Source organism: Stigmatopora nigra, chromosome 11 (genome assembly GCF_051989575.1).
Source record: "Stigmatopora nigra isolate UIUO_SnigA chromosome 11, RoL_Snig_1.1, whole genome shotgun sequence".
Lineage (NCBI taxonomy): Eukaryota > Metazoa > Chordata > Actinopteri > Syngnathiformes > Syngnathidae > Stigmatopora > Stigmatopora nigra.
This window is the reverse complement of record NC_135518.1, coordinates 6,855,074-6,881,903: the sequence shown is the minus strand read 5'-3', so window position 1 is coordinate 6,881,903 and position 26,830 is coordinate 6,855,074. Positions and strand designations below refer to the sequence as shown.

The window sequence follows — 26,830 nt, the reverse complement described above, 5'->3', positions numbered from 1 at the left end:
AACATTAGTACAATTGTATTTTGTACCTACCGTTTGATTAGTCTTACCATATTGAAATTTAATATCATCATTTCGAGCCTATCAAAGCCATTGTTAGTCACATATTTTTGGAATCAACTTACAAAATGGGATGCGATTTTATTCCACAATGGCTGTTGTTGTGAAATAACAGTTTTTTCCATCAGTGTTCAAATTTCTGACGTTTGTGAAATTTGGTTTGTCATTTCTGGATGACAATCAAAGTTTGACTTCACTGGATGGAATGCTGCTAACGTGTTGTTTTTATTTCTTATTGTCAACATTGTTTTAGTGTGAGCAGTTCAAATTGATCTTTTGGTACTTACTAGAAAAATTATATTGCTTTTTTACTTATTTTTTGGTTGTGTTGACATGTCTCTGTGTGCGATTTCCTATCTAAGATGTGTGAGTAATAAAAAGATTGCCCCACCTACTCCCGCCACCTGCCCTTCCACTGAATACTACCCCACCCTATCCAAAAGACCTCATGGTGTGTCTAGTCATGCTCCTTAAAGACAGTCGCAGGTCTGTCTGAGCTGCTGTGTGTGTGTGTGTATAATGTGAGTTTTACTGTACAGATGACCATCTGCCACCCCCTTCTCCATTCAGGTGGCAGTTTGTCCTCAATTGTTTTGGACTAATTCTGTCCACCCAATCATTATGCAAATGCTTGTTGGTAATTTGTCAGTGTTGATCAAAATTACTATATTAGTCATAAGCCTGGTTATTTGAGTCGTGTTGCCTTTCTTGGAGTTTGAATTACTGTCTGACCTCTTGCATCAGTAAAGTATTTTCTCCCATGGAACTGCCATTCGTGGTGGAATTGTTTTATCCTTTTCTAGATTAGTCTATGGAAACCCTAGAGATTGTTGTGCATGATAATTCCTTTAGATCAGAACTTTTTTTCCTCATTTTGATGCTCGATTCGAACACCAGCAGCTTGCCTAAATGCATTGAGGGGTTTCCATGTGTGGTTGGAAATTTACTCGCTGATTGTAATGTGATTCCCTAGCAATAACAGTAGCAATTCTATGTGGGCTCACTGCTAAATTTAATTGTGCGCCAAGATATAAAGTAATCTCAAATAGTTAGCCTCAAGGGTTGGGCCATTTTGTGGATAATTTTAACACTTATCGCAACAACTTGAGCACCATTGTTTGCAAGTCTTTTCATGAGAACAACTATATATAGTAACTTATAACATACAGATGCTTTTTTTTTGGTTGCCATGGCAACAGACTCCCACTTAGAAGTGTGTGACTGTTGTGTAACCGGCGGCCTCATTATTGTTAGTGTTTGTTTTCATCCGCTTTGACCAAGCCGGTCCTAGATGGTCACATGAGCGGCCCTCCTGCCTCACAATTGGCCCGTGGAACTCAGCCCCAGGATCAGCTGACCAGGAGGCAGGCCTCCCATTGGAGCACAGGCTTTTCCTTCTGTTACCAGGCAGACTCTACCATGTCTCGGCTGTTACGCTATCTAGAAACTTCAAGCAGGAGTCGATTGGTTGCCGTGGCGATGCATCTTCCCCACTCCTCCCGACGAACGTCTGTCTTTCTCTCCGGGCAGATTATGTCAATGCCAGTATGACAACTTCCTCCTTTGTTTCAAAATTTGGTGGGATTTACCCAGATTATTAGAGATATTTTGCAAAAGGTTTTATCTAAACATGACACAAAATGCAGTTTGATAAGTTTGATTCTTTTCATCCTGTTTTATCTGTATTAAATGTGCAGCCAGCACCAGCACCCCCATGATCCTTGTGAGCATAATTGGTATGGAAAATAAATTAATAACATCTGCTGGTGCAGAAAATAGTGATGCTGTATGTTATTATAGAAAAGCTGCAGCCATGTTTGAAAAAAGTGGCTTAAGACTTGCCAAAGTTGAAACCACATATTAGCAAAGGTGATTTTCTTTCTGTAAATATCAAGTTTTTAATGAACTGTTTCTTTTATAACTGGCTGTATTATGAAAGGAAGCCCCCTTGCTTATGTTTGTCTTCATGCTTTAGCCCCCTCTCTTGCTGTAGGTTAAATCCCATCTATTTTTAGCATGCTGTGGCGGAGGCACCGTTGTGGGTCAGTATGTTGTGGGAGGGGTGCGACACAAACACCGTCGTCGCCCTCAAGGCCGCAATGAAATATTTGCCTCGACGTGGACGTGGTGGAAAAAAGCATGCATGAAAGGATGCTTACAATCTCAGAATAAAAGTCATATAGAGTTGTATTTCCTATAGATTGAAAGTCAAAATATTCACAGGAAAATTGTCATTTGGTGAAAAGATTTGACAATAATAATAAGAAAGTTACCCCAAAAATATAAAATGCATTTTGAGAAGTGTTCATACAGTAGAAACAGACAGGTAATTAAAAACTAAAGCTTTTTTTGTTGCTTTTTTTATCAACAGTCTTCCCAGACTAAGAGGTATTTTTCCTAATAAAGGGTGAACAAAGTATTATTTTAAGTAATCTTTCTCACATGAAAATAAATGAATATTTTCCAAAAAAAGTAGCATTCTTAAACTAAATTTCTGTTTTCTTTTGGAAATAAGTACAAAAAAGCTTTCTTTTTTAATGGAAAATAATCTTGTATTTCCTCCAAAGACATATATTATGTCTTCAAAAAGTGTGAACATTTAAATTATCTTGGTTTTGGCTACACTTGGGTGGTTTGGAAACATACATCAAAAAACAGATCTGCTGTCTATTAAACGGCCCCCATAATGTGGGGGGATCATTTCACTGCGTTACTCGATCCTGGCCACTTTTCACCAGCCTGCTTTTTTTTGTCAACCCCACCCTTCCTCCTCACCGTCACATGACCCTTTATTTACCCCCGAACCCCCTCATTACCCCCTGTGGGCTTTCTGGTAGGAATGTGATGAAAGTGTTGGCGTGGAACATTGTGGGCGGTCGTCCTCTAGCCAAACCCCGCCCTGCTGACTGAATGCAAAGGATGTATTTAGCCTCCATGTAAAGGACGGTCCTGTACCGCTGACTTCCTGTGTGGCTTGTTTGTGTCCGTGGCGTTTGGCGGTGGTGTCTCAGTCTTTGATATAGAATTCCCAAGAAGGGAAATGTCCCTGATGAACCTAAAACACGTGTCTTGGTCAGAATAAAAGATAACTTCACATTTTTGAAGTATTTGTCTTTTATACATGGCGCTAAAATGCATTTAATCTGAGATTAAGATACTTGAACAAGTATGAAAGGGAAAATGATAAAACTGCAGTCTGATTTAAGTCGATGATGTCATCATCCTGGTACTGTTTCCACGGTGTTGGCCTTGTCCATTTGCAGTCTAAGCGAAACAGTCCTTTTTTTGTTGCTTTTATTCAAAGCTCAATGTTCCTTCAAGTGTAACCATGTGTTACCAGAGCAAAAAACTCGAACACAAAGCTAGTGTCGCTGATATTTACGGCCAGTATTCAAGCACAGGCTGGGAAACACCTTTTCCCACTGTAGCCTTTGAACCATGAAGTCGGGGTGTTGAGTTGATTGACATTAAAGAATGTATTGTCTTTTGATCGGAAAAAAAACGACCATGGCAATTTCATCAGGCACGTCAGCGTTTTTTACGGAAAACAAGAACATTGGTTTTAACGGAAGATGGAATTGTCCTGGATTTGATGCAAACTGCAATGTTTATATATTGTGGCTTATCCCTTATTCTTCCACATAAAAGCTAAAGCTGGCAAAAGTAGGCCAGCGACATGACACAGACACACTTAACCACGCGGGCGCATTGACGCGCTCCACTGCACACGCGTGCCTTCAAAACCAGAGGCGTCGTGACATTACGACACGGTCGCCTGCTTATTCACAAGCATGAATGGCGGTTAGGAATGTTTAGCACCCTGATTATGTATTTTGGGTGGTTTTTTTTGCTTGGCATAATTGTATCCAATCTGTCAAGTAATATTTTGTATATTAATATTATTATCCCACAGTGTTGAGTGGTGATTTAGCTCAGATCCCTCACATTTAATTATCAGATGCTAACAAGGTAATTGAGTTAGTTGCCTAGCCTGGTGTCTCGCCCCCGCTTCTAATTGATATCAGCGCTCTTGACTTTAAGTCGTTTCTGCTTTGCGAAGATTAGTTGCAAATGTCTTTTTGTTGTGCAGGGGGTATTTTTTTAGGATGAGGAGGGGTGTAATCCCAACAGGAGATAATAGAAATGAAATATTCCCATACACCATAAGTAGTATTAACCAGATGTCAGTGCAAAACACCCAAATCACAATATTTTCCAAAATTCGGGTCAGGCTAAAAGACTGCAAGAAACACTTTTAGTCACTTTAGTTTAAGTCTAATTAAAACTAGATTAGGAGCATTTTTTTCTCTAAAATTATTGTACGGAAATGAATTACTGACAGCCCTAACTGACGTGATAATCGACGGATTACTGCACTTGTGTATGTGTCATTGTTTACCTTCAATCCACACAAGGGATTAAGATGGAAATTAGCCCTTGGATACCATTTTACATATTCACATATACATGTTCATTAACATAAATATGTTCATTATGATGTGCCGTCCCTTATTTAAATTAATCAAACACAAAGTTATGAGGTGGATTTCCATAAAATCCAAACAAATCTGCAAAGTAGAGTAAAAACCCCCAAATGGAAACTTTAATTATATTTATATATAGATATTATATGTCTTTTTAGACATTGCCTCATGGTCTTTTTCTCTAGATCTATTCCTGACTGACATGGCCATGAAATTTCATTTGCAAGGTGAAAGTCTTTTTTTTTTTAACAGCTAAACCCAAGAAGTTGTGATTTTTATCTCTATTCACTTCCCATTTTTACCACATTTAATCATCTCACCGATATTAGCCACTATTGCGACACGTATCCACGTCCCAGATAAGATTTGATCATGAATACGATCCATGATTGATATCTAGTCAAGCTACCTTTCAACCACCATCGATATAAATGAGCCTGGGCCGGCGGGGGGGCATCGAGCTTCCGGTGGAAAGAAGAATTTAGAAAGGCCCAAATTAGCTCGCTGGTTGGCTACCTTGTACAAAGTTGCACCCGTGGTCGGAATGTCTCCACTGTACTACGAAAGGATCCCATGACACTCGTCAGTAACCCCGAGCGCACTTTCTATTCACTGGGATTACCTAAGCCGACAAAAAAAGGCTTGTTTGTTTGTACGCCATCTCCTGTCAATGTTTCTCAACGTAACACCAAATGATCCATTTTAAAATCAGAATTTTTAGATTTTTTTTAAGAGCCTTCGGGAGAAGATGCTCTAATCTCCTGTTTCTCATTAAACACTTTGGGGGTTTTAACACTGGTTTATATTAGATTTTATATTTACAAGTGTCGGAGTGTGTGTTTGTGTGTGTGTTTGTGCTTGTGATTGTGTTTGTGCATGGGTGTTTGTGCATGAGTGTTTGTGTGTGTGCGTGTTTGTGCATGGGTATTTGTGTGTGTATGAGTGTGTTTGTGCATGGGTGTTTGTGCACGACTGTGTGTGTGTTTGTGCATTTGTGAATGTGCGTGTGTGTGTGTGTTTGTGCATTTGTGAATGTGCGTGTGTGTGTGTGTGTGTGTGTTTGTGCATTTGTGAATGTGCGTGTGTGTGTTTGTGCATTTGTGTTTGTGCGTGTATGTGTGTGTGTTTACATGGCAGCTTGCACCTGGCCTCTTGTCCGTGATTCAAAGCTCAGAGGGGGTGCAATAAAGAAGACCTTGTCCCTCTAAAAAACACCCACAAACACACCCACACTCAGATCACACTGTATGTGTGTATGTTTTTTTTTTTTTATAAGATGACACCACTGGCATGGCATTTCCCTTTGGGGGGTTGGCATCTAGCTCCCTACTTCCTGGTCCAAATCCTATCTGCTTGGGATCTCACACACACACACACACACACACACACACACACACACACACACACACACACACACACACACACACACACACACACACACACACACACACACTGACTTAAGTATAAGAACAAACAGTCTCCTTGATTTCATCCCAACGCTATAGTTGTAGTCATTTTCTGTCCTTTTTATAGCAATTGCATTAGCTTTGCACAGTGTCATTTTTTTTTGGAACATGGTGAGTCATTGATTTTGCTTAACAGTGAATTCTAAGCATTAAGCTACACATTCAACCCAGCTCCAATTTCGCCCACAATTGGATGCTGAGTTTAAACGATAACTCATCACTGAGCAGTTTAACCTAAACCGTGTCAATGCACCAGAAAGCCTTGTCGATTCTCAACTAAAAAGTGACGGTTGCGGTCGGATGAGCATGTGAAGTGAAGCACTGTGAGTAAATCAATTCATGGACAGCTGCCCATGTGACCCTTTCAGGCCGCCAAGCTGCTGACTGAGCACGTTTTGTTCCACGCCCGGCGACGTTTATCGCCTATCCTCTCTATTAATGCAACTAATTTCAACGTTTTTTGGCACCAAAGGGTATTTTGTGGTCGGTACCTATCACTGGTGTGATACTTTTTTTTCAGTTATTCTTATTGGACATGCAGCACAAGATGGAAAATTCTGGGATGTTTCCCTTCGGCGCGTTGTCACCATAGCAGCATTTGGCATGATTAGTTTCTGTCCTTGAGCTCGTCCGTCCTTGCGTCCTTAGTTCCATTGAATAATTGGAAGAAAAAAAGCCAAGGGGATGATTTCATGTCACTTGTTGTGTCATTCATTCATTCATCTTCTATATCGTCCTTCCTCAAAAGGCAGACTACACCCTAAACTGGTCACCAGTCTGTCGTAGGGTACACAGAGAGAGAGACAACCACTCAGACTACCACCAAATGGGAATCAAACCCAGACTGCCCGCACTAAAGTCAGGCGGAAGAACCATTTCACCATTGGGTGTCAGTGTTTTCTAATTGATGAGGTCATCACTTGGCGATATGAGCTCATGATCATTCAAAAGAACCCAAACAAGCGACATTTTTCATATTTTTCCTCCTCCCCGAAGCTAGTGATGGCGTCGGTGCGTTTATTTTGGCCTTGGCTTTAGCCTGAATAGGCCTTTGGCCAGCCAATGCGTTAGTGTGTGTCTGTGGATGTGTTGGAAAAGCGATGACTTAGCAGGCTCGCTTCGAGACTCACTTATTTTGCTCCATTTGTTATTTCTGCTCTGTTTGTTTTTGCGTTTAAAGGGATAACACCACTGAATGTTTTTTTTTCTTTCCGAATTCGTACAATGCAGTGTTGTTGGGAAACCATGGATTGCGGTCTTTTCTTGTGAGTCGCAGTAACAAAAATTCCCAGTGTCTTGTGATGTCCCCTCAATGAAAACCTTATTCATCTACATTGAAGATGGCACATAGTGCTAATGTGTTAATATACTGTGTTAGAGTTTAAACCGTGTTCTGACAAATGCAATGCAGTGAGACTTTTATTAGTGTTTGCAAGTCCAGACCAAAATGATGAAATGTTTGTTTTCTGCTACTATTTTATTGATTTATTTGCTTTACGTTTAGGTCATTTGGTAACACTTTCTTGTGTCTTTAGGGTCGACATGTCAAGACGGGACAACTGGCGGCCATTAAGGTCATGGATGTCACAGAGGTGAGTTTTTGTCCATAGTGAAAGATAGTATTACTGTATTTATTTGAGTATAACGCGCAAATTATTTTACCAAAAAACTAAAACAAAGTTTTGGTGCGCGTTATACACAAATCTCAGTGAAAAAAACTGCCCTCTGCCGATGAGACTTTGGAAAAATTCAAAATATTATGATGATGAATTACACTTGAAGGATTCAAAATTGTAACTTCCATTTGAGAATGGCATTCATTCTAATACTTAGTTTTACCTGGTGTTCATACCATATGTTGTAAATAGTAAATGTTTTATCATGGCGACATGTGTTTAGAATTTGCCGGTGCAATCCTTGATGTTATCTGAGAAAAAGTGAAAAAAAAATCATGCATGTCAATTTTTAGTCAGAAATGATGGGTGCACGTTATATTCGAACAAATGTTATTTGTATTAGACCCTAATACAGATTTAACACATAGAAACCAAAATGTGAAACTTGCTAAATTCAAGTTTGGCATTTGTTGACACTTTTTGTTTTTGACTTTGTTACACTTCTTTGAAAAGGTACTTAATTTCCCAATCATTAGCTTTATTTAATTATACTCTTTATAGTTACAGAATATTTTTTTAATCAATTAAATGTGAAAGATGCCTTCAAGAACGCATAGCACTATTTGTCTTCTAAAGTTGACTAAGTTTCTTTTTGCTCTGTGTGTTTTGAGCACATCGGCATGCGCTCTGACCCACATTCCGTTTCCTCTTCTATAATGGGACGAGAAGACACACACACACACACACACACACACACACACACACACACACACACACACACACACACACACACACACACACACTGCTGGTCGTATGTAGTTTCCAGCTGTGGCGCGTTTTGTTCCAGTCGTCACGAGGGCTACAATACATCAGCCAAAAAAATAGCGCTTATCTTGTCATCTTTCTTAGAAAAGTGGAGAATTGTGGTCAAATCATGGGAGATTTTACAGTTGCTGTTTTTTTGTGGTTTTTCTCCAAAATCCTTTAAAAACCCTTTTGGACAATTCATGATCCAAAAGTACTTAAGGCTACTCTCTGGTTTCTTTTGATACCTGTCGTCCAGGTTTTAGTAGATGTGAGATAGGAATGTTTAATTCCAGCTTTGCCAGTCAAAAATTTAGGCCAGCAAGTCCAAGTGAATTGTTGCATGTGTGTGTGTATGTGCTTGTGTGAGTCATCAAAGACTGGCTAGATGACATCATGACTATTTGACCAAGTGCTGGTCTGCTGTCCTTGGGTGTTCGTTCGCCTTGTACTTAACGAGCTCAGTCACGTGTTCCTATCGGCCTGCCAAAATGGAGGCGGTCCGAGGTGTGGAGAAAAAAAATCTAAGAGTGTTGGGCGCCGAGGACTCTTGGGACGGGATTGAAAGCCGTAACTGGAATGTTATCCTTGTGGGGAACATTGCGGCGTCTTCCCACACACCAAAACATGAACTTTATGGGTCCACGTGACAACGACGGGATAGAAATAGATAGGTTTTTTCACCCCCAAAATGACAGAGTCCAGACTGCATACCAGGTCACTAGTTGGCGACGTCGCCGAGTTGCTCTAATGATGATGACTATGTCTGCAGAACAGTGATAAACAACACTGATTGTCCATCTGGTGGATCGTGAACTTTGTGAAGTGTCTCTAAACTAGTTTCCAAACCCCAAAATAATACAGATTTTCCTAAAAGCAGGCTCAGCAATCACAGCCAAATCAAATAAATTGAACACAACATTTTTTTCCTTTATATTTAAACATTTGCTACTAAATTAATAGAACAGATTTTAAAACGGCAGTACGGAGAGTAAGTGGACAGCGAGTCGGCCCCACAGTTCTGAGATTGAGGGTTCAATCCTAGGTCCATGTGTGGAGTTTGCATGTTCTCCCCGGGCTTGCGTGGGTATTCACCTGGTACTCCGGTTTCCTACCACATCCCAAAAACATGGACGACAGACTGCTTGCACATGCTAATTTGCCTATAGGTATTTAATACAGGGATGAGTGTGGTGTTCTTGGTACATTTTATGGTTGAATTGCTCATCAATTTCAATATTTGAAATTTCAATTCAAAATTCATTTGGAAGAAAAATGTTTTTATCTTAATTTGGCAACAAAAATATAAAAATATATTACAATATTTAAAATAATAGTACTTATTTTTGTCTATTCTCATCTACTACATTTTCTTCAAATCTATTTTTTCAATTTTTAAATCATTTCAGGATGAAGAGGAGGAAATCAAGCTGGAAATCAACATGCTGAAGAAGTACTCCCACCATCGCAACATCGCCACCTACTATGGCGCCTTCATCAAGAAAAGTCCACCCGGGCATGACGATCAACTATGGGTACATTTCCAATAATCATAATAATAAAAATTACGCGAACACGGTGCTTATTTTTAGATCTTCAAGACGTAGATTTATGAGTTCCTAGAGACGTCGGACTCTCACTCAGAAAACTAGTCTTGTGCCCTGTTCCCTTTTCCCCAGCTGTCGATGTGTTGACCTCTTTTACGAGGCTTCCACTAAACGTCAATGCACGAGTTGCTCTTTGGACGTCCTCGCACAAATGGATGTCCTAGAGCAAAGCAAAGACAATAATTTCCCCTTCCAGACACAAAGTGCCACTTTAGTCTCAGTTTTGTCCCGTCACGCACACGCATGTCCTCATTTCACCAGTTTTCCTCTGTTTTTTAGCTGGTGATGGAGTTCTGTGGGGCCGGCTCCATTACAGACCTGGTGAAGAACACCAAAGGCAACACGCTGAAGGAGGACTGGATCGCTTACATCTCCAGAGAAATCCTCAGGGTCAGAAAATCCTTCACCTTCTCCACACGACTTCTTTTACGCTTGCCATTTACTCATTTGCTGCCGTGTTGGATGTTTTCCAGGGCTTAGCTCACCTTCACGCCCATCACGTCATCCATCGTGACATCAAGGGACAAAACGTGCTGCTGACGGAGAATGCTGAAGTCAAGTTGGGTACGGAAATCCTAATCCCCCAAAAATTGTACATGAATCTCCTGACTGAAATAGCTAAGCATGCTATAAAGTATGTTTCTTGCCTCCTCAGTGGACTTTGGCGTGAGCGCTCAGTTGGACCGAACAGTAGGCCGGCGGAACACTTTCATCGGGACACCTTACTGGATGGCCCCGGAAGTCATTGCCTGCGACGAAAACCCGGACGCCACTTACGACTACCGGGTACGCATCCCTACCGGACACTTTTTGCACGGCAACGCGCTCATAACATAACATAAAGAAAATTTAAATGAACTTGTATTACTATGCAGGCACACTCAAAAATAAGTTTAATCTAACCTTGCACTAAACTTAATTCCAATTTACTTTTAAATTTTGATAGCTTTCTTCTCCCTGGTTGGCTCTATTTGCCCCGCCTCCACCCTGACTTTCAGATGAAACCTATCTAGGTATAGTTTTAGGTACAGATATTGTTTGCTTTTGTCTTCCTTTCAAAATCTTCCCAAAATGATGCACACAAATGTCTTCACAATAGGATAACGCATGACCACTTGCCAACTAGAAGTAGTATATATGTATACACTTTTCTCGTATTAGCAATCACTCCGCCATTCGCACTAACAATCGGGGAGTGAAAAACACTAAGAAATGCAATGCTCCGCCCAGTGCTCGTAGAGACATTCCACAAGGGAGTTTTGACCAGAAAGACAGTGTCCATAATGTTCTTATGAGCAGCCTCTCGCATCCGCTGTATGCTTGTATATCAAAATGTATCTCATATCTGAAGATAAACATTTGCTCAAAATATTACTCGTATTTCAAATGGCTCATATGTCGGGGCACTCATATGTCGAGGTACTGTATCCCTTTATTTTTGTTCCTTCCTTTTTGCAGAGCGACTTGTGGTCCTGTGGAATTACAGCCATCGAGATGGCTGAAGGGGCTCCACGTAAGCCAGAAAATACATGAGCCGCTTTCAAACTGCCATCATGCATTTGAGCACTATCATTGTGTTTCCTCCAGCGTTGTGCGATATGCACCCCATGCGGGCACTCTTTCTCATCCCCAGAAACCCGCCTCCGAGACTCAAGTCTAAAAAATGGTCTGCTCCCTTTTTTTTTTTGCTTTTCATGTCAGCTTCATCAAAAGGGGAACTTAGGTACTTAACGTTTGATGCGGCGTGGCTCGTAGGTCCAAGAAGTTCTTCAGCTTCATCGAGGGATGCCTGGTGAAGAACTACACCCAGCGGCCGCCCACCGAGCAGCTGCTCAAACACCCCTTCATCAGGGACCAGCCCAACGAGCGCCAAGTGCGCATCCAGCTCAAGGACCATATCGATCGGACTAAGAAAAAGCGAGGAGAGAAAGGTAAGGGGACTCGGTTCATCCTTACAGGCACGCCATCTAAACGCGTCATGATTGGCTTAGCGGGCCCACAGCTATGTCTTCAAAAAGGTGATTGCTTGTACCAATCATATCCTCCATAGATGAAACCGAGTACGAATATAGTGGAAGTGAAGAAGAGGAGGAAGAAGCATCAGAGCAAGAAGGAGAACCCAGGTAAGAGCGAAAACGGCTAGACTATCTACTAAATTTCAAGGCTCGACGGGCAGATGACACATAATTGGACAACATTCGAGCTTTTAGTCAAAGCGCGTGTAGGCCAACATTAGTGGCTAAGTTTGACGACTCTCCATAAAACATGAACTTCGCATAAGTCAGCTAGTGAATCTTTAATTATTCGGCCCCTCAAGCCAGTTTCACATAGCAACATGGAAATGAGATGATATTTACATCATGACTAAGGCCACAAAAGTGGTTGAAAAAGCCATACCTGAAAAGAATCTATAAAATATGCCATTTTGGTGACTTTTTTTCTTGTACATTCCCAACTATTTACCCTTTTAAGTTGTTTTTTAATTGAACAGTTTGATCCTAACATGAATAGTCTCACCAAAAAGACAATAATACAAAGTTGATGTGCCAGTTTGGCTTGAAGTGTCCATTTCCAGGGTTAAAAACGTCAACTTTTCCATGCCGCCAAACTTTTCAAACTCCCCATCATTTGAGATTTTTCTCTAATCTTTGCGGTGGCTCGGCGCAGCTCCATCGTCAACGTGCCGGGAGAGTCGACGTTGCGTCGGGACTTTATCCGACTGCAGCAGGAGAACAAGGAGCGCTCGGAAGCGCTGCGCCGCCAGCAGCTCCTGCAGGAGCAACAGCTGCGGGAGCAGGAGGAGTATAAGCGCCAGCTGCTGGCAGAAAGGCAGAAGCGCATTGAACAGCAGAAGGAGCAGCGACGGCGACTGGAAGAGGTGAGTGCATTTTATTTGTAGGAGTCTTGTCTTTGAATAAACTAAACTCTTTCGTTTTGGGCTTTTTCTTCCGGCAGCAACAACGTCGCGAGCGCGAGATGCGTCGCCAGCAGGAACGTGAGCAGAGGCGACGCGAACAGGACGACAAACGGCGAGCCGACGAGTTGGAACGTCGCCGGAAGGAAGAGGATGAGCGCCGGCGCGCCGAGGAGGAAAAGCGGAGGGCCGACAGGGAACAGGTATGATGGAGATGAACGTTCGATGGTCATGGTGGCGGCGGTGTAACTCTAGCGCCTCCTGTTTGGGTGGGCAGGAGTACATCAGGAGGCAGCTGGAGGAGGAGCAGAGGCACCTGGAGATCCTGCAGCAGCAGCTGCTCCACGAACAGGCCATGTTGCTGGTGAGTGTATATTAATATGTTTTCAAAATCATCTACTCCTTGCACTTTTTCAGTGCTCGGACGTTTGGCCGCCCGGGACGTTTGGCCGCCGGTCTTTTGGTCCCTTTTGGTCGCTGGTCAAATGTTGACCGAGTGTTTACTGTTGAAGCCAGCTCTCAAAATGATATTCATGAGAGAGAGTTTAACATCTAAGAGAGAGAGTTTGATATCTAAGTACATTTGACCGGCAGCCAAAAGATCGGTGACCAAACGTCCAGTCACGACTTTTTCAACCTCGGATGCCACTACACGGCCACTTTTGAGAATGTGACTTCATATCTTCACTTTGAAAAAACAAAACATGTCCATCCACTTCATGACAACAGGGAGGAAAAAACATATCCACGTTATGACAATGACTTATTTCCTCCTAGACCAACTTTGATATTTTTGGAGGTGCCGGGGGAGCCGTTAGTGGTGGAGGTTGAGGGGAGGGAGGGCATTCCCAGGCCCTCATTGATGATGTCACCGGGAAGTCAGTCATCCAGCGGGAAAGGAAGTCGGGCTTTCCCAGGTTTTCATTCCAGATGTTGCAGAGTTGTAGTCGGAGGAGTTTAGAGGAGGTTGGCTGTCGTGATGTCATGGTTCAGTCATGATGTCTTGCAGTATGACTTAGGATTTGAAATTAGTGGGAGGAAGTCACTGACCATTTCCTGTAATGTAGTTGTGTGTTTACATTATCTTGATGCTCTTGTCCACGTTTCTAAGGCAATTATTCGTAGCTTATGTCTCATTTTGAGACCTGATGGTGTAGTGAGTGGAGGGGCGCCCTCACTTTTTTTTTGTGCTACTTTTCAATGAGCCAACCTCCCGGGATCTACTTTGTTGTTAGGATTGGAATGCGGGTGCAGCTTTTTGTTCCACAGACAGAGTTTAACAAGTCGGGGTTGTGCTGAAGAACCTGATTGTAATCCACGGATTGCACTTGTAACATACCATATTTGTGGAAATTGTATCATTGATGACTTCAAAAATATGTTGGATAAATGAATGAATGAATCTAAAAGGGAAAGAAAGGGTTACTTTATTAAACTTGGGGGTAAAAAAAAAAGTTTACTTATTTTCATTAGAATTTTGATCAAACTAATGTTTAAATTGGTCCAAATAACAATTTTTGCTATCCACTTTCAATTGAAACACATTATGATTTTAAGTTCCCCTTATTTATAGAATAGATGCAATGTAATCATTAAAAAAATGACACAAAAAGGTAGTCTAGTTATACAAATAATTATAATGATTTATTTGACTTCTGTTGCACTATGTAAAATGAATCATGATGATGGATGCTCTAGTCCACATAAAAAAGCATGGATTTTCCTCTTAGTGGGTGCAGTGACATCTCAGAACATTCTTTAGCTTGATGTCTTTGGTCCTCCTCCTCCTCCGTGGATGCACTCAGGTATACAAATGGCGAGAACTGGAGGAGCAGCAGCAAGCCCAAAACCTCCAGCAGCAGCTTCAGCAGCAGCAGGCCTACTTGCTGTCCCTGCAGAACCAGCAGAACCTGGACATTATTAGCCCCAATGGTGCCCCCAAAAACCCAGAACACAACACTGGAGCTGAAAAGAAAACCACGGTGACTGAATGCGTGCCACTTGGAGAGGTGAAAACGCCTGGAAAGTCTAGTTTGGATGAACCTGCTTTGCTGCTGCTGCTGCTGCTGCTGTGGGAACTGGCTAACACTAACTATTAACAAGGCTAATCAATTAGTATTTCATTGTGTGGTGGTTGATTAGTTTGATTTTCTTTTTGTGTGTGCTGCAAAGTTGAAAAACGTCTCACATGTATTCAAGTGGAATTTGATCCATTCAAAGTCACTTTTCAAAACAAGCATGTCTACTGGGTGACAACTTTTGAACATTATTGTCAGAATATGTCCATTTTGAGATGTTTCCAACATTTTACCGTCAGATATGATGTCACTTGTATACCATAAAGGCTAAGAGATAATTTGTTACACCTCATTTTTTGTTTTCTCCAGGCGGATGAGCGCTACCGCAAAAACATCCAAGGTTCTCCACAATCGGCGCAAACCAAGCCGCCCCAACCGCCAGTGCCGCCACGATCCGAGTCTTCTTACCCTAACGGGAATGCAGAGGCCATGCATCGGCCTGCCGAGTCTCAGGTAAAACAAAAAAAAAATGCCCCAGATATGATCCAAAACTTTCAGGAGCCAAGCTTTAAAGATGGACAATTCTAATTTAAATGGGACCCTCAAGTGCTTCATTTGCTTATTTCACTAATACTACTTCTACTTTATCAGCGCGGGAAGTTGGTTTAATTAAGCGGCTTGTAATTGGATGGGCATGATTATAACAAATATACATTTCAAGAAGCCTTGAAGTGGGCTATTTTGTTAAACCATTTTACCGTCTGTTTATTCCTTTCAACACAGTCTGTAAATTAAATAAGACAACATTTAGCGGGCATGTATTTGTGAATACACCCACTAAAAGCATGAAGTCCTGCTAAAAAAACAAAAAAGTCATTGTAAACTCTTGTCTTAATAACCTCATTTTTTCCAGGCTTTCCTCCCTCTGTTTTTTTCTAGATGCTAGAAAAGGGATGCCCTATCACTCCTATCTTGACGTTTACTGCATTTTTAAACTGACACAATGCTCTTTTTCCCCAAGTTTAATCTGAAAGGACATTTTCAGCTTCTGCATGCTCACCCTTCCCCAACCCAATGTTTTTTTTGTTTTGTTTGTAAAGGTGCGCGGCCCAAAAAGCGGCGGCAACCCACCGCCTCAGCCCGCCACTGCTGTGTGTCGCTCGCATTCCTTCAGTGAGCCTCACCATCTCTCTCCATCTTCGTCATCACCCCCACAATCATCATCATCATCATTATCATCATCAACACAACATGCACGCACTGACGCACAAGCCCACCCCCAGGCTAGACCCCAGCAAGCAATCACTCCCACTTCTGCAGAAATACCACCTAGGGTAAGGATGGGACTCAATGTAGATACATGTAAATACTTCCAATAGAATGGAATAGAATAATAGCAGTCCGCGCTTAAATACAGAGATTAGATTAGATTATTCATCCCGTATTCTGGAAATTTCATTATCACAGTAGCAAGAGGGTGAAAATACAGACACAGGAAAAGACATTTTAGACATAAATAAATAGGTAATATATAAGTTAATTAATAAATAAATACATGAATACATATAAATAAATATAGAAATAAATCATCATACACAAAATCTGTAATGGACAAATTAAAACAGGCTTTTGTTAAATTTCACTCTTGAATTTTTAAAAAATGATAAATGTTGAAGACAATGTCTCTAAAAAATCCAGTCAACTATGATTAATTACTTCTGATAATGATAGAATTCCATCAACAGATGGCAATGGATATGTCCCCAAAAATGTACACGCTAATTCTAGAAAATAAAAAATTAGAACGATCCTGTAAAAAAACTTCTTTAGTCGACTTCACCAATCCTATCTGATTCATCCTTGTTACAAATAATACCGTTCCAAAATGCGTAGACCCTTAATAACACCAATAATCAACATCTAAATGCCAGCATCTTCACTAATTGTGCATCTGTACACGGCTTTTATTGCATTGAATTCATCTCAGGTTGGACTACCAACATGCCGTCATTATAAGGACCAATGGGGTGTTGTGTTGCTTCCACATGTCTTTTTTTTCTGTTTTGTATCAACTTCTACATACTTCATCAAAAAAGGTCCCGGTCAGGACTACATCCCGCTCGCCGGTGTTGCCGAGGCGAGACTCGCCTCAACGCCACACCAATGCGCCTCCTTCTATCAACCGCAACACGGGCAGGTAAATGCCTTGGCCACCATTAGAACTACTTTAGAGAATCAAATAGTCATATCAACAGTTGTTTCATTGAGGAATAAATAGGCTGAGCAGTGGCCATGATGGAATTTTGTCCGAACCGTACAGTACGGCTGAGCCTCGACTGCTGTGGGAGCGAGTGGAGAAGATGCTTCCCAAGTCGGCGGGAGGTGGTAGCGGATCCAGCGCAGGTTCTGGTTCCGGCTCTGGGTCTGGTTCTGGTTCGGGTTCCTCCAGCAGTTCTTCCAGCAACTCCAGCTCTCAGGCTGGCTCTGGAGAGAGGTTCAGGGCCCGCTGTGAGTGCTAAAACACGCCAACGCCTAAAAAAAAAAAAAAAACCCAAAAAGGTTATTTCCCAACACCCTTGTTTTCTCCGCGTCAGCCTCCTCCAAATCGGAGGGTTCACCCCTCCGAAGGCAAGAGAACGTCGGGAAAAAACCTGAAGAGAGGCCGAGACCCGGCAGACCGGCGGTGAGCCAGGAATTAGAGTTAGACCCCCTCCCAACTAGAGCTAGAATCCATAGCTTGCGCTCCACTAGTCGCTTTCCACTAACGACAATAAAACTACAAGGACTATCCTGCACTTGCCTTATCTAACTTTGGACCATGCTTTTATAAGCTTTATTTCCAGTGCTTTTTTTGACCATTTGTCAACTTCTAACCTTCTTTCTGGTTGGACTAACTCCCTAACTTTTCCTCCCTTTTAGCTTCGCCGCCTCTTTTGTCTTCTTTTAGGCCCACCTGCTTTGGAATAACCTCGCTTCATTTTTCCGACTAACGCTGAGTGACCTTCCAAACTATATACATATTTTTTTTTCTTTTTTTTTTAACTCAGCAGGACCTGACTGCCCTCGCTAAGGAACTCCGCGCGGCAGACGACGTGCGCCCTCCCAACAAGGTGACGGATTATTCATCGTCCAGCGAGGATTCGGACACCACGGACGACGATGACGATGAGGAGGTGGATCAGGAGGGGGGCGAGGAGTCCACTTCGGGTCCAGAGGAATCCAGAGCCGTGTATGTATCACTGGGAGAGCCCCATTTTAGGATGAGTTTGAATCCCGGTTTGTGGCTTTTGAAGTGGCAGCGATTTTTTTTTTCTCTCTCACCTAGCAGGTCGTCCCGCCTGAGTAATGGCGAGACGGAGTCGGTAAAGACGATGATCGTCCACGATGAAGGCGAGGGCGACGGGGGGTCCACGCCGTGCAAAGACAGCACCCTTGTTGTCCGACAGGTACACGCGCTAAAGGACAAAATGTTGTCTGCATGTTTGTCACCTTGTTTAGTTTGATTTTTTTTTGTTTTGTTTGGTTTTGTCTTTTCACGTGTTTTTTTTCTCATGGTCTCATTTTGCATGCTGTGTTTGTCTTGCCAGACGTTCAAAAAAACTCCGCTCACGACACTAACATGAGTATTAACACATTTTAATTCCTGCAAAGGGACGGTTTAGTTTGGGGTAAAGTTTGGAACCCATTCTTATCAAAGTACTGCAGGACTTTTTGTCCATTATTGTTCTACAGATACTATCATTTTATATTTTAAATTCATGATTAGATTACAATATCACTCATAGCTTTTGTACCATATTTGGGGTCAGAATGCTATTTCTTATCAAAATACCCGTTTTCTGAAAGTCTTCGAGATAATACATTATTCACCAACTATATTGACCACTCATATTGAAACATTTTCTACGAAATTGACTTAATTTTTTAAATAACATGCATAAAATTATGCTTTGATTTATGTATTACTCCTAAAATTCCAGGTTTACCAAAACAATTTGGTTTAAAAAAAAAGTCATTTCCCTTTTCAGATTTAATTTCCTATGTAAAGTTATTCACCAGCTTTTAAAGGTTTTTGCCTTCTGGACTCAAAATGACTTCATATCATTCCAATAATTGGCGATTTTTCACCATCCCTATTCAAAGAAAGACTTTACTGTCCTATAAATCTTTGTGTTCGAGCTCACTACTTATATAGATAACACCTTCTCACGAGTGTGACTAATAACAAAGTACAATTTCTTTTTTTTCTTCTTCTTTCTTCCCCTAAACTGTCAACTTTGTCAACTAACTTGGCGTTTTGTCCCGCCTGTAGGCTAGTGGCCGTAGCCTAGCTAACACCTTCCCACCCCCAGAGCTGCTCCGTAAGGCGTGTAGCGGCAAAGTGGTGTACCCCTCTTTCTACTTCCAGAGCGAACCCAAAAAAAGACCCAGCGGCTCGGGGTCCAGCCCGGGTCTCCTGGCCCAGCACGCCCCCACCCCCCTTCATCACCACCACTACCACCAGCAACAAAACCATCACCCCCACCATCATCCTCATCATCCTCCTCATCCTCATCATCACCCTCAGCAGCAGCATGCGGCCGAGCGCAACGGCTTTGCGGGGCGCATCCACCTCTTGCCGGACCTGATCCAGCAGAGTCATCATTCCTCCCCATCCTCCTCTCCATCTTCCCCGTCCTCCTCCTCGTCCTCCTCCGGTCTGGCCAGTCCCATCGCGTCCCCTCAGAGCCCCTTGGACAAGTTGGCGCTCCTCATCGAGGTACGCTTTTGGGTCGCTCCCCTCGGCCAAAAACGCATCTCATAAAGGCTAACATAACGCAATATGTAAAAATGGATCATTTCTGAGGCCATCATTCACCCGGAAGATAATAACAAATAATTTTTTTTTTTTACTATCGTAACATTTGATGGCATCTCACATTTTTACTCGTAAAGTCACGACGTACTAATTTGTGTGTACAAAATTAGTATTTTGGAAATGCACATGTTATTAACATTATTGTATAATATATTATGACTAACTCATTGTCTAGATAGATATCCCATTTAAACTCAACTAAAAGAACTTGAAGACTCATCTTTCAGTTCTATTAACAGCCTTCAAAATCCAAAGTTTATGACCCTGCCAATTGTTCAAATTTTAAAATGTTCAACTTAATTCCCCAACAACGAATAATTTTCATCAAATGATGCTTTTTCCTCATCACCTAAGACTTTATCCTTCTAAAATTGACCAAAATCTCATCAAATTAAGTCAACTTTGTCAACTAATCTTTTTATTTGACTTTGTGATGGGACTACTACGCAAAGTGCCTTTTTTATAATTTACATAAATTCCCCAAATGTATTTTTCTCTTAAAATGACAATTTCATTCTATCATAACTTTTTTAATTGCAGCTTTATACAGAAGTTCGTTCTATCATCGTGAAATGACCACTTTATTCCCACAAAAAGGCCACATTTGTCTTTTTATCCTAAGATTAATGAATCAAAATGCAAAAAAAATGCGCTCAATACATAATACCATTTACTTATTACAATGCAAGCTTCTCCGTCACATTAATTTAATTTTATTGGTGCAGATTTTCTTACCTCGTTTTTTTTTTTTTTTTTTTTACAACAAGAAGGTTTTATCTAAAATTCCCATGACATAGTTGTCCGTACTAAACTGACTGGTGTGCAATATCCCTCATAGCCATCAATATAAGACACTGGGGCACGATTTCTGGTGAGTTTCATACAACATTTAATAAATGTCTAAATCTTGTCGCAGACAACAGAAGGATCAGGATGGCCAGTGTGTTTCTACCATTTTGTTTGCACTCCCTGGAATGAATCATTGTCTTGTTTTACGCATGCATTGTCACCTTGCTCATTTTTTCCTTTTTTTTTGATATTTTTGTTTTTTATAATTTGCTCACTATGTTCAATATTTTTGTTGTGTGCTCACGCGTCCCCTGCAGAGTCAATCGAGCAACAACATGCAGAAACACAAGTCGTCGTCATCGTTTACGCCGTTCATCGATCCACGTTTGTTGCAAGTGTCGCCTTCTGCCGGCAGCGCGCTCAACAATGTCGGTGAGTTGAAATACATTTTTTTTTTTATACTTGGACATACATACATACATCATATATATATGTAAAAAGATGTAAAAATAATTAAATTTTCATTTTTGGGTTTGTTAGAATGACATCATTTTCCTCATGTAGATTATCTTTCAGTTTTGTTACATTTCAACCATTTTTTTTACTGTTTGTAGTGTGCCTACAACTTTTTCCACTCATTTTAATTACATTATGTTTTGAATCCTGAGTTATAAAGTTAGGATTATTTTCAGAAGGTTGCAAAAAAAAATTGGGTGTTTTTTTATTTTTTCTCTCAAAAACTGACCTTTTTATTCCAGCTCTCATTTTTTTTAAATGACACAATTTACATGTTTTTCCCCAATGTTTTTTTCTCCTAATACTATGACCTTTTTAATATTTCGTTTTTATTCATTCATTCTAATGTCACTTTGTCTTTTCAAGTTTGGAACATTTTAACTGTTGAACATTCTTCCCGTTAACTAACTTAATTATTCAATCAATAATTCTTATACATCACGTTTTTTGTCAGGCTATGGCAACGACGCTCGTCTGGCAGAAGCGCTGCGGGCGGACGCCTCGCGCAAGGGTTCTGTAGTCAACGTCAACCCAGTCAACACTCGCCCACAGAGCGACACGCCTGAGATCCGAAAGTACAAAAAGAGGTTCAACTCGGAGATTCTCTGCGCCGCTTTGTGGGGTGAGCAAACCTGGCAAAATTGCTACACTGACAGTGATTTTCAGGACTTAAAACATTATAATTTGTTAACTTTGAAAGGGGTCAACCTACTGGTGGGCACGGAGAGCGGTCTGATGCTTTTGGACCGCAGCGGTCAGGGGAAAGTTTACCCGCTCATCAGCCGAAGACGTTTCCAGCAAATGGATGTGCTAGAAGGACTCAACGTTCTTGTCACCATCTCAGGTACCAACGCTGAAATTGGAGCTCGAGAAAATTACTTTTAATGGTGGCTTTTTGACATCTTTACTCATTTGTTTTGAGATTGATATGTTTTCGCTCATGTGAATATATTAATTATTTGGCATTCCCATTATCCTCCCACGATTTGCTTAAGTGAATGAATTTCCTCAAATGACTGCGTATACTTTAACTTCATAAAATCCAGTTTTTTGGAAAATCTGGCTTTTTTTTTCCCCCAGAGTATTTTTTCCACCAAAAATTACTCCTGAAAAGTATTTTTTTAAATTAAATATAACTTTTGTTCCATCAAATTATGGATTTATTTCTAGTTGCAATGGTTTTTTCACCAAAAAAGAACTCCTGAAAAGTATTTTTTAAAATAAAATCATGGATTATTCCAGGTTGTGACATATTTTTTTAATTAGCATCTTTTATCTTTAGCACTTGATTTATAATTAGTGTTGCACCAATATCGACATAAATATCAGTACCAATATGGCCCTAAAAGTATAGTCAGTAACAACTAATAATTCAAAGAATTCATCTAATACTTTAAAAGTGGTAAAATGACCCCCCACCAAAAAAAATCACATCTGATTTTCACATTTTTACTCTTACATTCTGAGTATGGCTCTCGAGGAATAAAATAGGAATTGTTAATGCCTCTGTGTGTCAAAAAAGTTCCCGATTAGTGAGCACGACGAGTGTGACGACAACAAATCCATATGCAGTCAAAGGATGTTGAGTAAATGGCGGCCACGGTGTCACAACATGTAACTTATGTTTGTTTGTATTGTGGAAGGAACAAATATGTTTTGTGGTTGGAAAGGACACACGTCAAGGAAACTTTCATCAGTGCGTAGGCACGTTTCTTGTGCCGCATGTTGAAATTTGTTAACAGGTGACCCTGTCATGTTGTCCTTATCGTTGGATTAGGTTTGGTATGCCACAGTATTTTGCCACCTGAATTTATCACTTAAGTTATAACTTCATTTTCTTTTAAATCAAGAACAAAAATCCTTTTGAATTGAGTATTTAGTTTTCTTCTCTCCTAAATGTATTCATATGAAGCCACAATTTTTCTTCAAACTTGAACTTGTTTTTTGTCTAAAAATGACATCTCTTATTTTGTACAATTATAGCCACTTATCTTTTATAAAATTACAACTTCTGGCCAATATTGCAATTACCACTTCCAGAATTACAACCTCCAAATCTCCCCACAATTCTTTTTAACCAATTTCATCCACTCTTATTTTGATTTATTGTACAAAGACGAATTTATTTTCTTTCCCACACACGTATAAAATAAAATAAGGATTTCTATTAAAAACAATGTATACGACGTGTCTTTAATGTGATTGGCATTCAGGTAAGAAGAACAAGCTGCGTGTGTACTATCTGTCATGGCTGCGCAACAAGATTCTCCACAACGACCCCGAGGTGGAGAAGAAACAAGGCTGGACCACCGTGGGTGACCTGGAAGGTTGCGTCCACTACAAAGTTGGTGAGTGTCATCACCTGGCTTGGGTTTCGATTTCAGCCACCGCCAATGTGTTTGATGGTTAATAACTTTGATGCTTGATTCTCAGTCAAATACGAGCGGATCAAGTTCTTAGTCCTGGCCTTGAAGAACTCGGTAGAGGTCTACGCGTGGGCGCCCAAACCTTACCATAAGTTCATGGCATTCAAGGTGAGGAGTTGGTCAGCAAACAGAAGATTTGAAAAGCAAGAGTGTGGTTTCCTTATAAGGTCATCCCTAAATATGTGTGTGTTGAAAAACACAGTCTTCATTTTTTAAATGTTCATTTTTGACAAATTTGGACTTTGTGAAGTTAGAATGAATTTCCTGCAAATTCCAAATATACACATGCCTGTTTTGTGTAGTGATGGCTTTTTGTTCCATTTCTTCATTGCAACTTATTATCCAACCAAAATAAGGTTTTATCAATGTTTCTTACAAAAGAACTTTTTTTTTTAATCTTTTAAATATTTTTTGCAAGAAATTAAAAAGGATTTGGCTAAAAAGTAAATGTAAATATCTTATCAAATATAGAATCTTGCATAGTAACATTTTGTGTAAATTGAAATCTGCATAGTGAAACGACAACCTTATTTTCATTAAAAAAATACTCTACTCTAATAACACTTTCCCTGCTTATTTTATTTATTTTTTCTTTCTGTAACCTGCTTAAATTATTCCCTTTTTTGGACCGTAGTCTTTCGGCGAGCTGGTTCACAAGCCCCTGTTGGTGGACTTGACGGTGGAGGAAGGCCAGAGGTTAAAGGTCATCTACGGCTCCTCCTCGGGCTTCCACGCCGTGGATGTGGACTCTGGGGCGGTATATGACATCTATCTGCCCACCCACGTAAGACGGCGCCCCGGCTTTGCATGATAGTCCCGGACAAACCAGGTGACCGAGGCGTCTTTTTTTCCTGCTGGCAGATCCAAACGCACATTCAGTCGCACGCCATCATCATCCTGCCCAACACGGACGGCATCGAACTGCTGGTTTGCTACGAGGACGAGGGCGTCTACGTCAACACATATGGACGCATTACCAAGGACGTGGTACTCCAGTGGGGGGAGATGCCCACCTCCGTCGGTAAGAGGGGATACTTTTTGTGGATTTCAGGACAATTCCAAATATTTTCTCGTTTCATTTGGGTCATTTCCTGTGAGTTAAAGGCATGTCCTGTTTTTTTTTTTTTTTGCAGCCTACATTCGTTCCAACCAAATCATGGGCTGGGGCGAGAAGGCCATTGAGATTCGCTCGGTGGAGACGGGCCACCTGGACGGCGTCTTCATGCACAAGAGGGCCCAGAGACTCAAGTTCCTGTGCGAGAGGAACGACAAGGTGAGGCTCCCAAAATGTCTTCAGTCACCAAAGCTTGTGTAAATACAGTGGGGAAATTAAGTATTTAGTCAACTACCAATTGTGCAAGTTCTTCTATCACATTGTTTGATTTTTAAAGAATATATATCCAAATTAGAGTGGAAAATAAGTATTTGGTCACCTACAAACTATCAAGATTTCTGGCTGTCAAAGAGGTCTAACTTCTAACGAGGTCTCCACTCTTTACCTGTAGTAATAGCATCTGTTTTAACTCATTATCGGTATAAAATGTACCTGTCCACAACCTCAGTCTCTCACACTCCAAACTCCACTATGGCCAAAACCAAAGAGTTGTCGAAAGACACCACAGACAAAATTGTAGATCTGCACCAGGCTGGGAAAACTGAATCTGGAAACATCATGCTTTGGGAGTGTTTTTATGCAAAAGGACCAGGATGACAAATCTGTGTAAAGGAAAGAATGAATGGGGCCATGTATAGAGAGATTTTGAGTGAAAATCTCCTTCCATCAGCAAGGACATTGAAGATGAGATGTGGCTGGGTCTTTCAGCATGACAATGATCCCAAACACACAGCAACAAAGTTTGTAAGAAGCATTTCAAGGTCCTGGAGTGGCCTAGCCAGTCTCCAGATCTAAACCCCATAGAAAATCTGTGGAGGGAGTTGAAAGTCTGTGTTGCCCAACGACAGCCCCAAAACATCACTGCTCTAGAGGAGATCTGCATGACAGAATGGGTTCAAAATACCAGCAAAAGTGTGTGAAAAGCTTGTGAAGAGTTACAGAAAAATGTTGGCCTTCGTTTTTGCCAAAAAAAAGGGTACATGACAAAGTATTGAGATGAACTTTTGGTATTGACCAAAAAAAGCTAATAATTGCTTTTTGCCCCAATGCACGTTGCTGTCTTCAGGTGTTTTTCGCCTCGGTGCGGTCCGGGGGGTCCAGTCAGGTCTACTTCATGACGCTGGGCAGAAGCAACCTGCTCAGCTGGTAGACACCTTCCTCTCCTTCTTCTTCTTCTTCCTCCTGCTCCTCGCTAACACTGGATCTCAGAAGCCCGACACTTCCCCAGCGGACCCCGTGCGCGCACGCGGACGAGGACTCCGGGTGGCCCCGCCCCCCCGCCAGAGGTGGACGGAGTCAAATGTGAATTCCCAGAGGAGGAAATTTCCCTTCCCCACCCTTAAAATGTTCAGGTGCTCGTCATCGTCGTCCTCGTCGTGTCTCCTCTTGGACTTTGAACGTCTTTAACCGCCGGAAAAAGTTTTAACCAGTCCCTAAATGTTTCTCCGTGTTCTCGTGTGACCGGGAGGATGACGACGATGATGCTGAAAGGCGTCGTCGTGGTGATACGCAATGTGGGCGGGGACAGTTTGGGCAGAAAGTGAGAGCGATTAAGGACAAAACAAAGATGGATTCCAGAGTCGTATTATTTTTCTTCTTCTTATTTTCTCCAACACGAGCGTGAATAATTGTCTCTTATCTTTTTTTGTTTTTAATATTAATATGAATAATATTATGATTATTTTCCAATGCACATTCACCTCTTTCCCCTCACCGTCTTGCTTGCTTCCACCTACAGAGGGCGACGTGCTGTAGGCACAGTGTGCGTACCAAAAAACTAAAAACAAAAAAAAACAGTCAAAGTTGTGTATGTACAAAATATATCAATAGGAAGAAAATCTGTCAATAGAAAAATGGTTTATGGTTTGACTAAGTGTGTTTGTGAAGCATGAGATGATAATGCTGATGTCATTGCGTTTTGGCTCTTTTCGATCACAAAGACGTGGAAGACTTTAAAAGACACAAAATGGCTGATTACTAATTGTTACCACTGCAAACATAAAGTGATAAATGAAGAGATGAAGTTAAGGAGAGAAAAAAAATACCCTATTACCATGGCAACTGTGGAAGAGACTAGTTAGTATCACCATTTTGTTGGTTTTCCCAACAAATCTTTGAGTTGATTTCATCAATCAACAGAAGAAGAAGAAAGCAAACAATG

General features: G+C 41.1%; 1 protein-coding gene across 2 annotated transcripts in view; it reads left to right on the top strand.

The window, feature by feature from the left end:
• Positions 1 to 26,006, top strand: part of LOC144203875 (mitogen-activated protein kinase kinase kinase kinase 4-like) — a 28,622-nt gene extending 2,616 nt beyond the window's left edge. Inside the window, exons 3-31 of one of the 2 annotated variants that reach the window (XM_077727430.1) lie at positions 7,543 to 7,599; positions 9,837 to 9,962; positions 10,314 to 10,424; positions 10,508 to 10,598; positions 10,690 to 10,820; positions 11,493 to 11,547; positions 11,622 to 11,700; positions 11,790 to 11,965; positions 12,085 to 12,157; positions 12,702 to 12,912; positions 12,990 to 13,151; positions 13,226 to 13,312; positions 15,336 to 15,479; positions 16,067 to 16,300; positions 17,063 to 17,163; positions 17,287 to 17,474; positions 17,561 to 17,649; positions 18,017 to 18,195; positions 18,295 to 18,412; positions 19,279 to 19,725; positions 20,931 to 21,045; positions 21,584 to 21,751; positions 21,830 to 21,973; positions 23,343 to 23,477; positions 23,563 to 23,663; positions 24,190 to 24,339; positions 24,417 to 24,576; positions 24,689 to 24,828; positions 25,736 to 26,006. In XM_077727430.1, coding sequence (XP_077583556.1) covers positions 7,543 to 7,599; positions 9,837 to 9,962; positions 10,314 to 10,424; positions 10,508 to 10,598; positions 10,690 to 10,820; positions 11,493 to 11,547; positions 11,622 to 11,700; positions 11,790 to 11,965; positions 12,085 to 12,157; positions 12,702 to 12,912; positions 12,990 to 13,151; positions 13,226 to 13,312; positions 15,336 to 15,479; positions 16,067 to 16,300; positions 17,063 to 17,163; positions 17,287 to 17,474; positions 17,561 to 17,649; positions 18,017 to 18,195; positions 18,295 to 18,412; positions 19,279 to 19,725; positions 20,931 to 21,045; positions 21,584 to 21,751; positions 21,830 to 21,973; positions 23,343 to 23,477; positions 23,563 to 23,663; positions 24,190 to 24,339; positions 24,417 to 24,576; positions 24,689 to 24,828; positions 25,736 to 25,819 — 4,056 coding nt within the window. In that variant the 3' untranslated portion in view covers positions 25,820 to 26,006. Of the gene's footprint in view, positions 1 to 7,542; positions 7,600 to 9,836; positions 9,963 to 10,313; positions 10,425 to 10,507; positions 10,599 to 10,689; positions 10,821 to 11,492; positions 11,548 to 11,621; positions 11,701 to 11,789; positions 11,966 to 12,084; positions 12,158 to 12,701; positions 12,913 to 12,989; positions 13,152 to 13,225; positions 13,313 to 15,335; positions 15,480 to 16,066; positions 16,301 to 17,062; positions 17,164 to 17,286; positions 17,475 to 17,560; positions 17,650 to 18,016; positions 18,196 to 18,291; positions 18,413 to 19,278; positions 19,726 to 20,930; positions 21,046 to 21,583; positions 21,752 to 21,829; positions 21,974 to 23,342; positions 23,478 to 23,562; positions 23,664 to 24,189; positions 24,340 to 24,416; positions 24,577 to 24,688; positions 24,829 to 25,735 lie in introns of both variants that reach the window. The other variant, XM_077727431.1, reaches the window with a different exon arrangement.
• Positions 26,007 to 26,830: the final 824 nt, after the last annotated feature.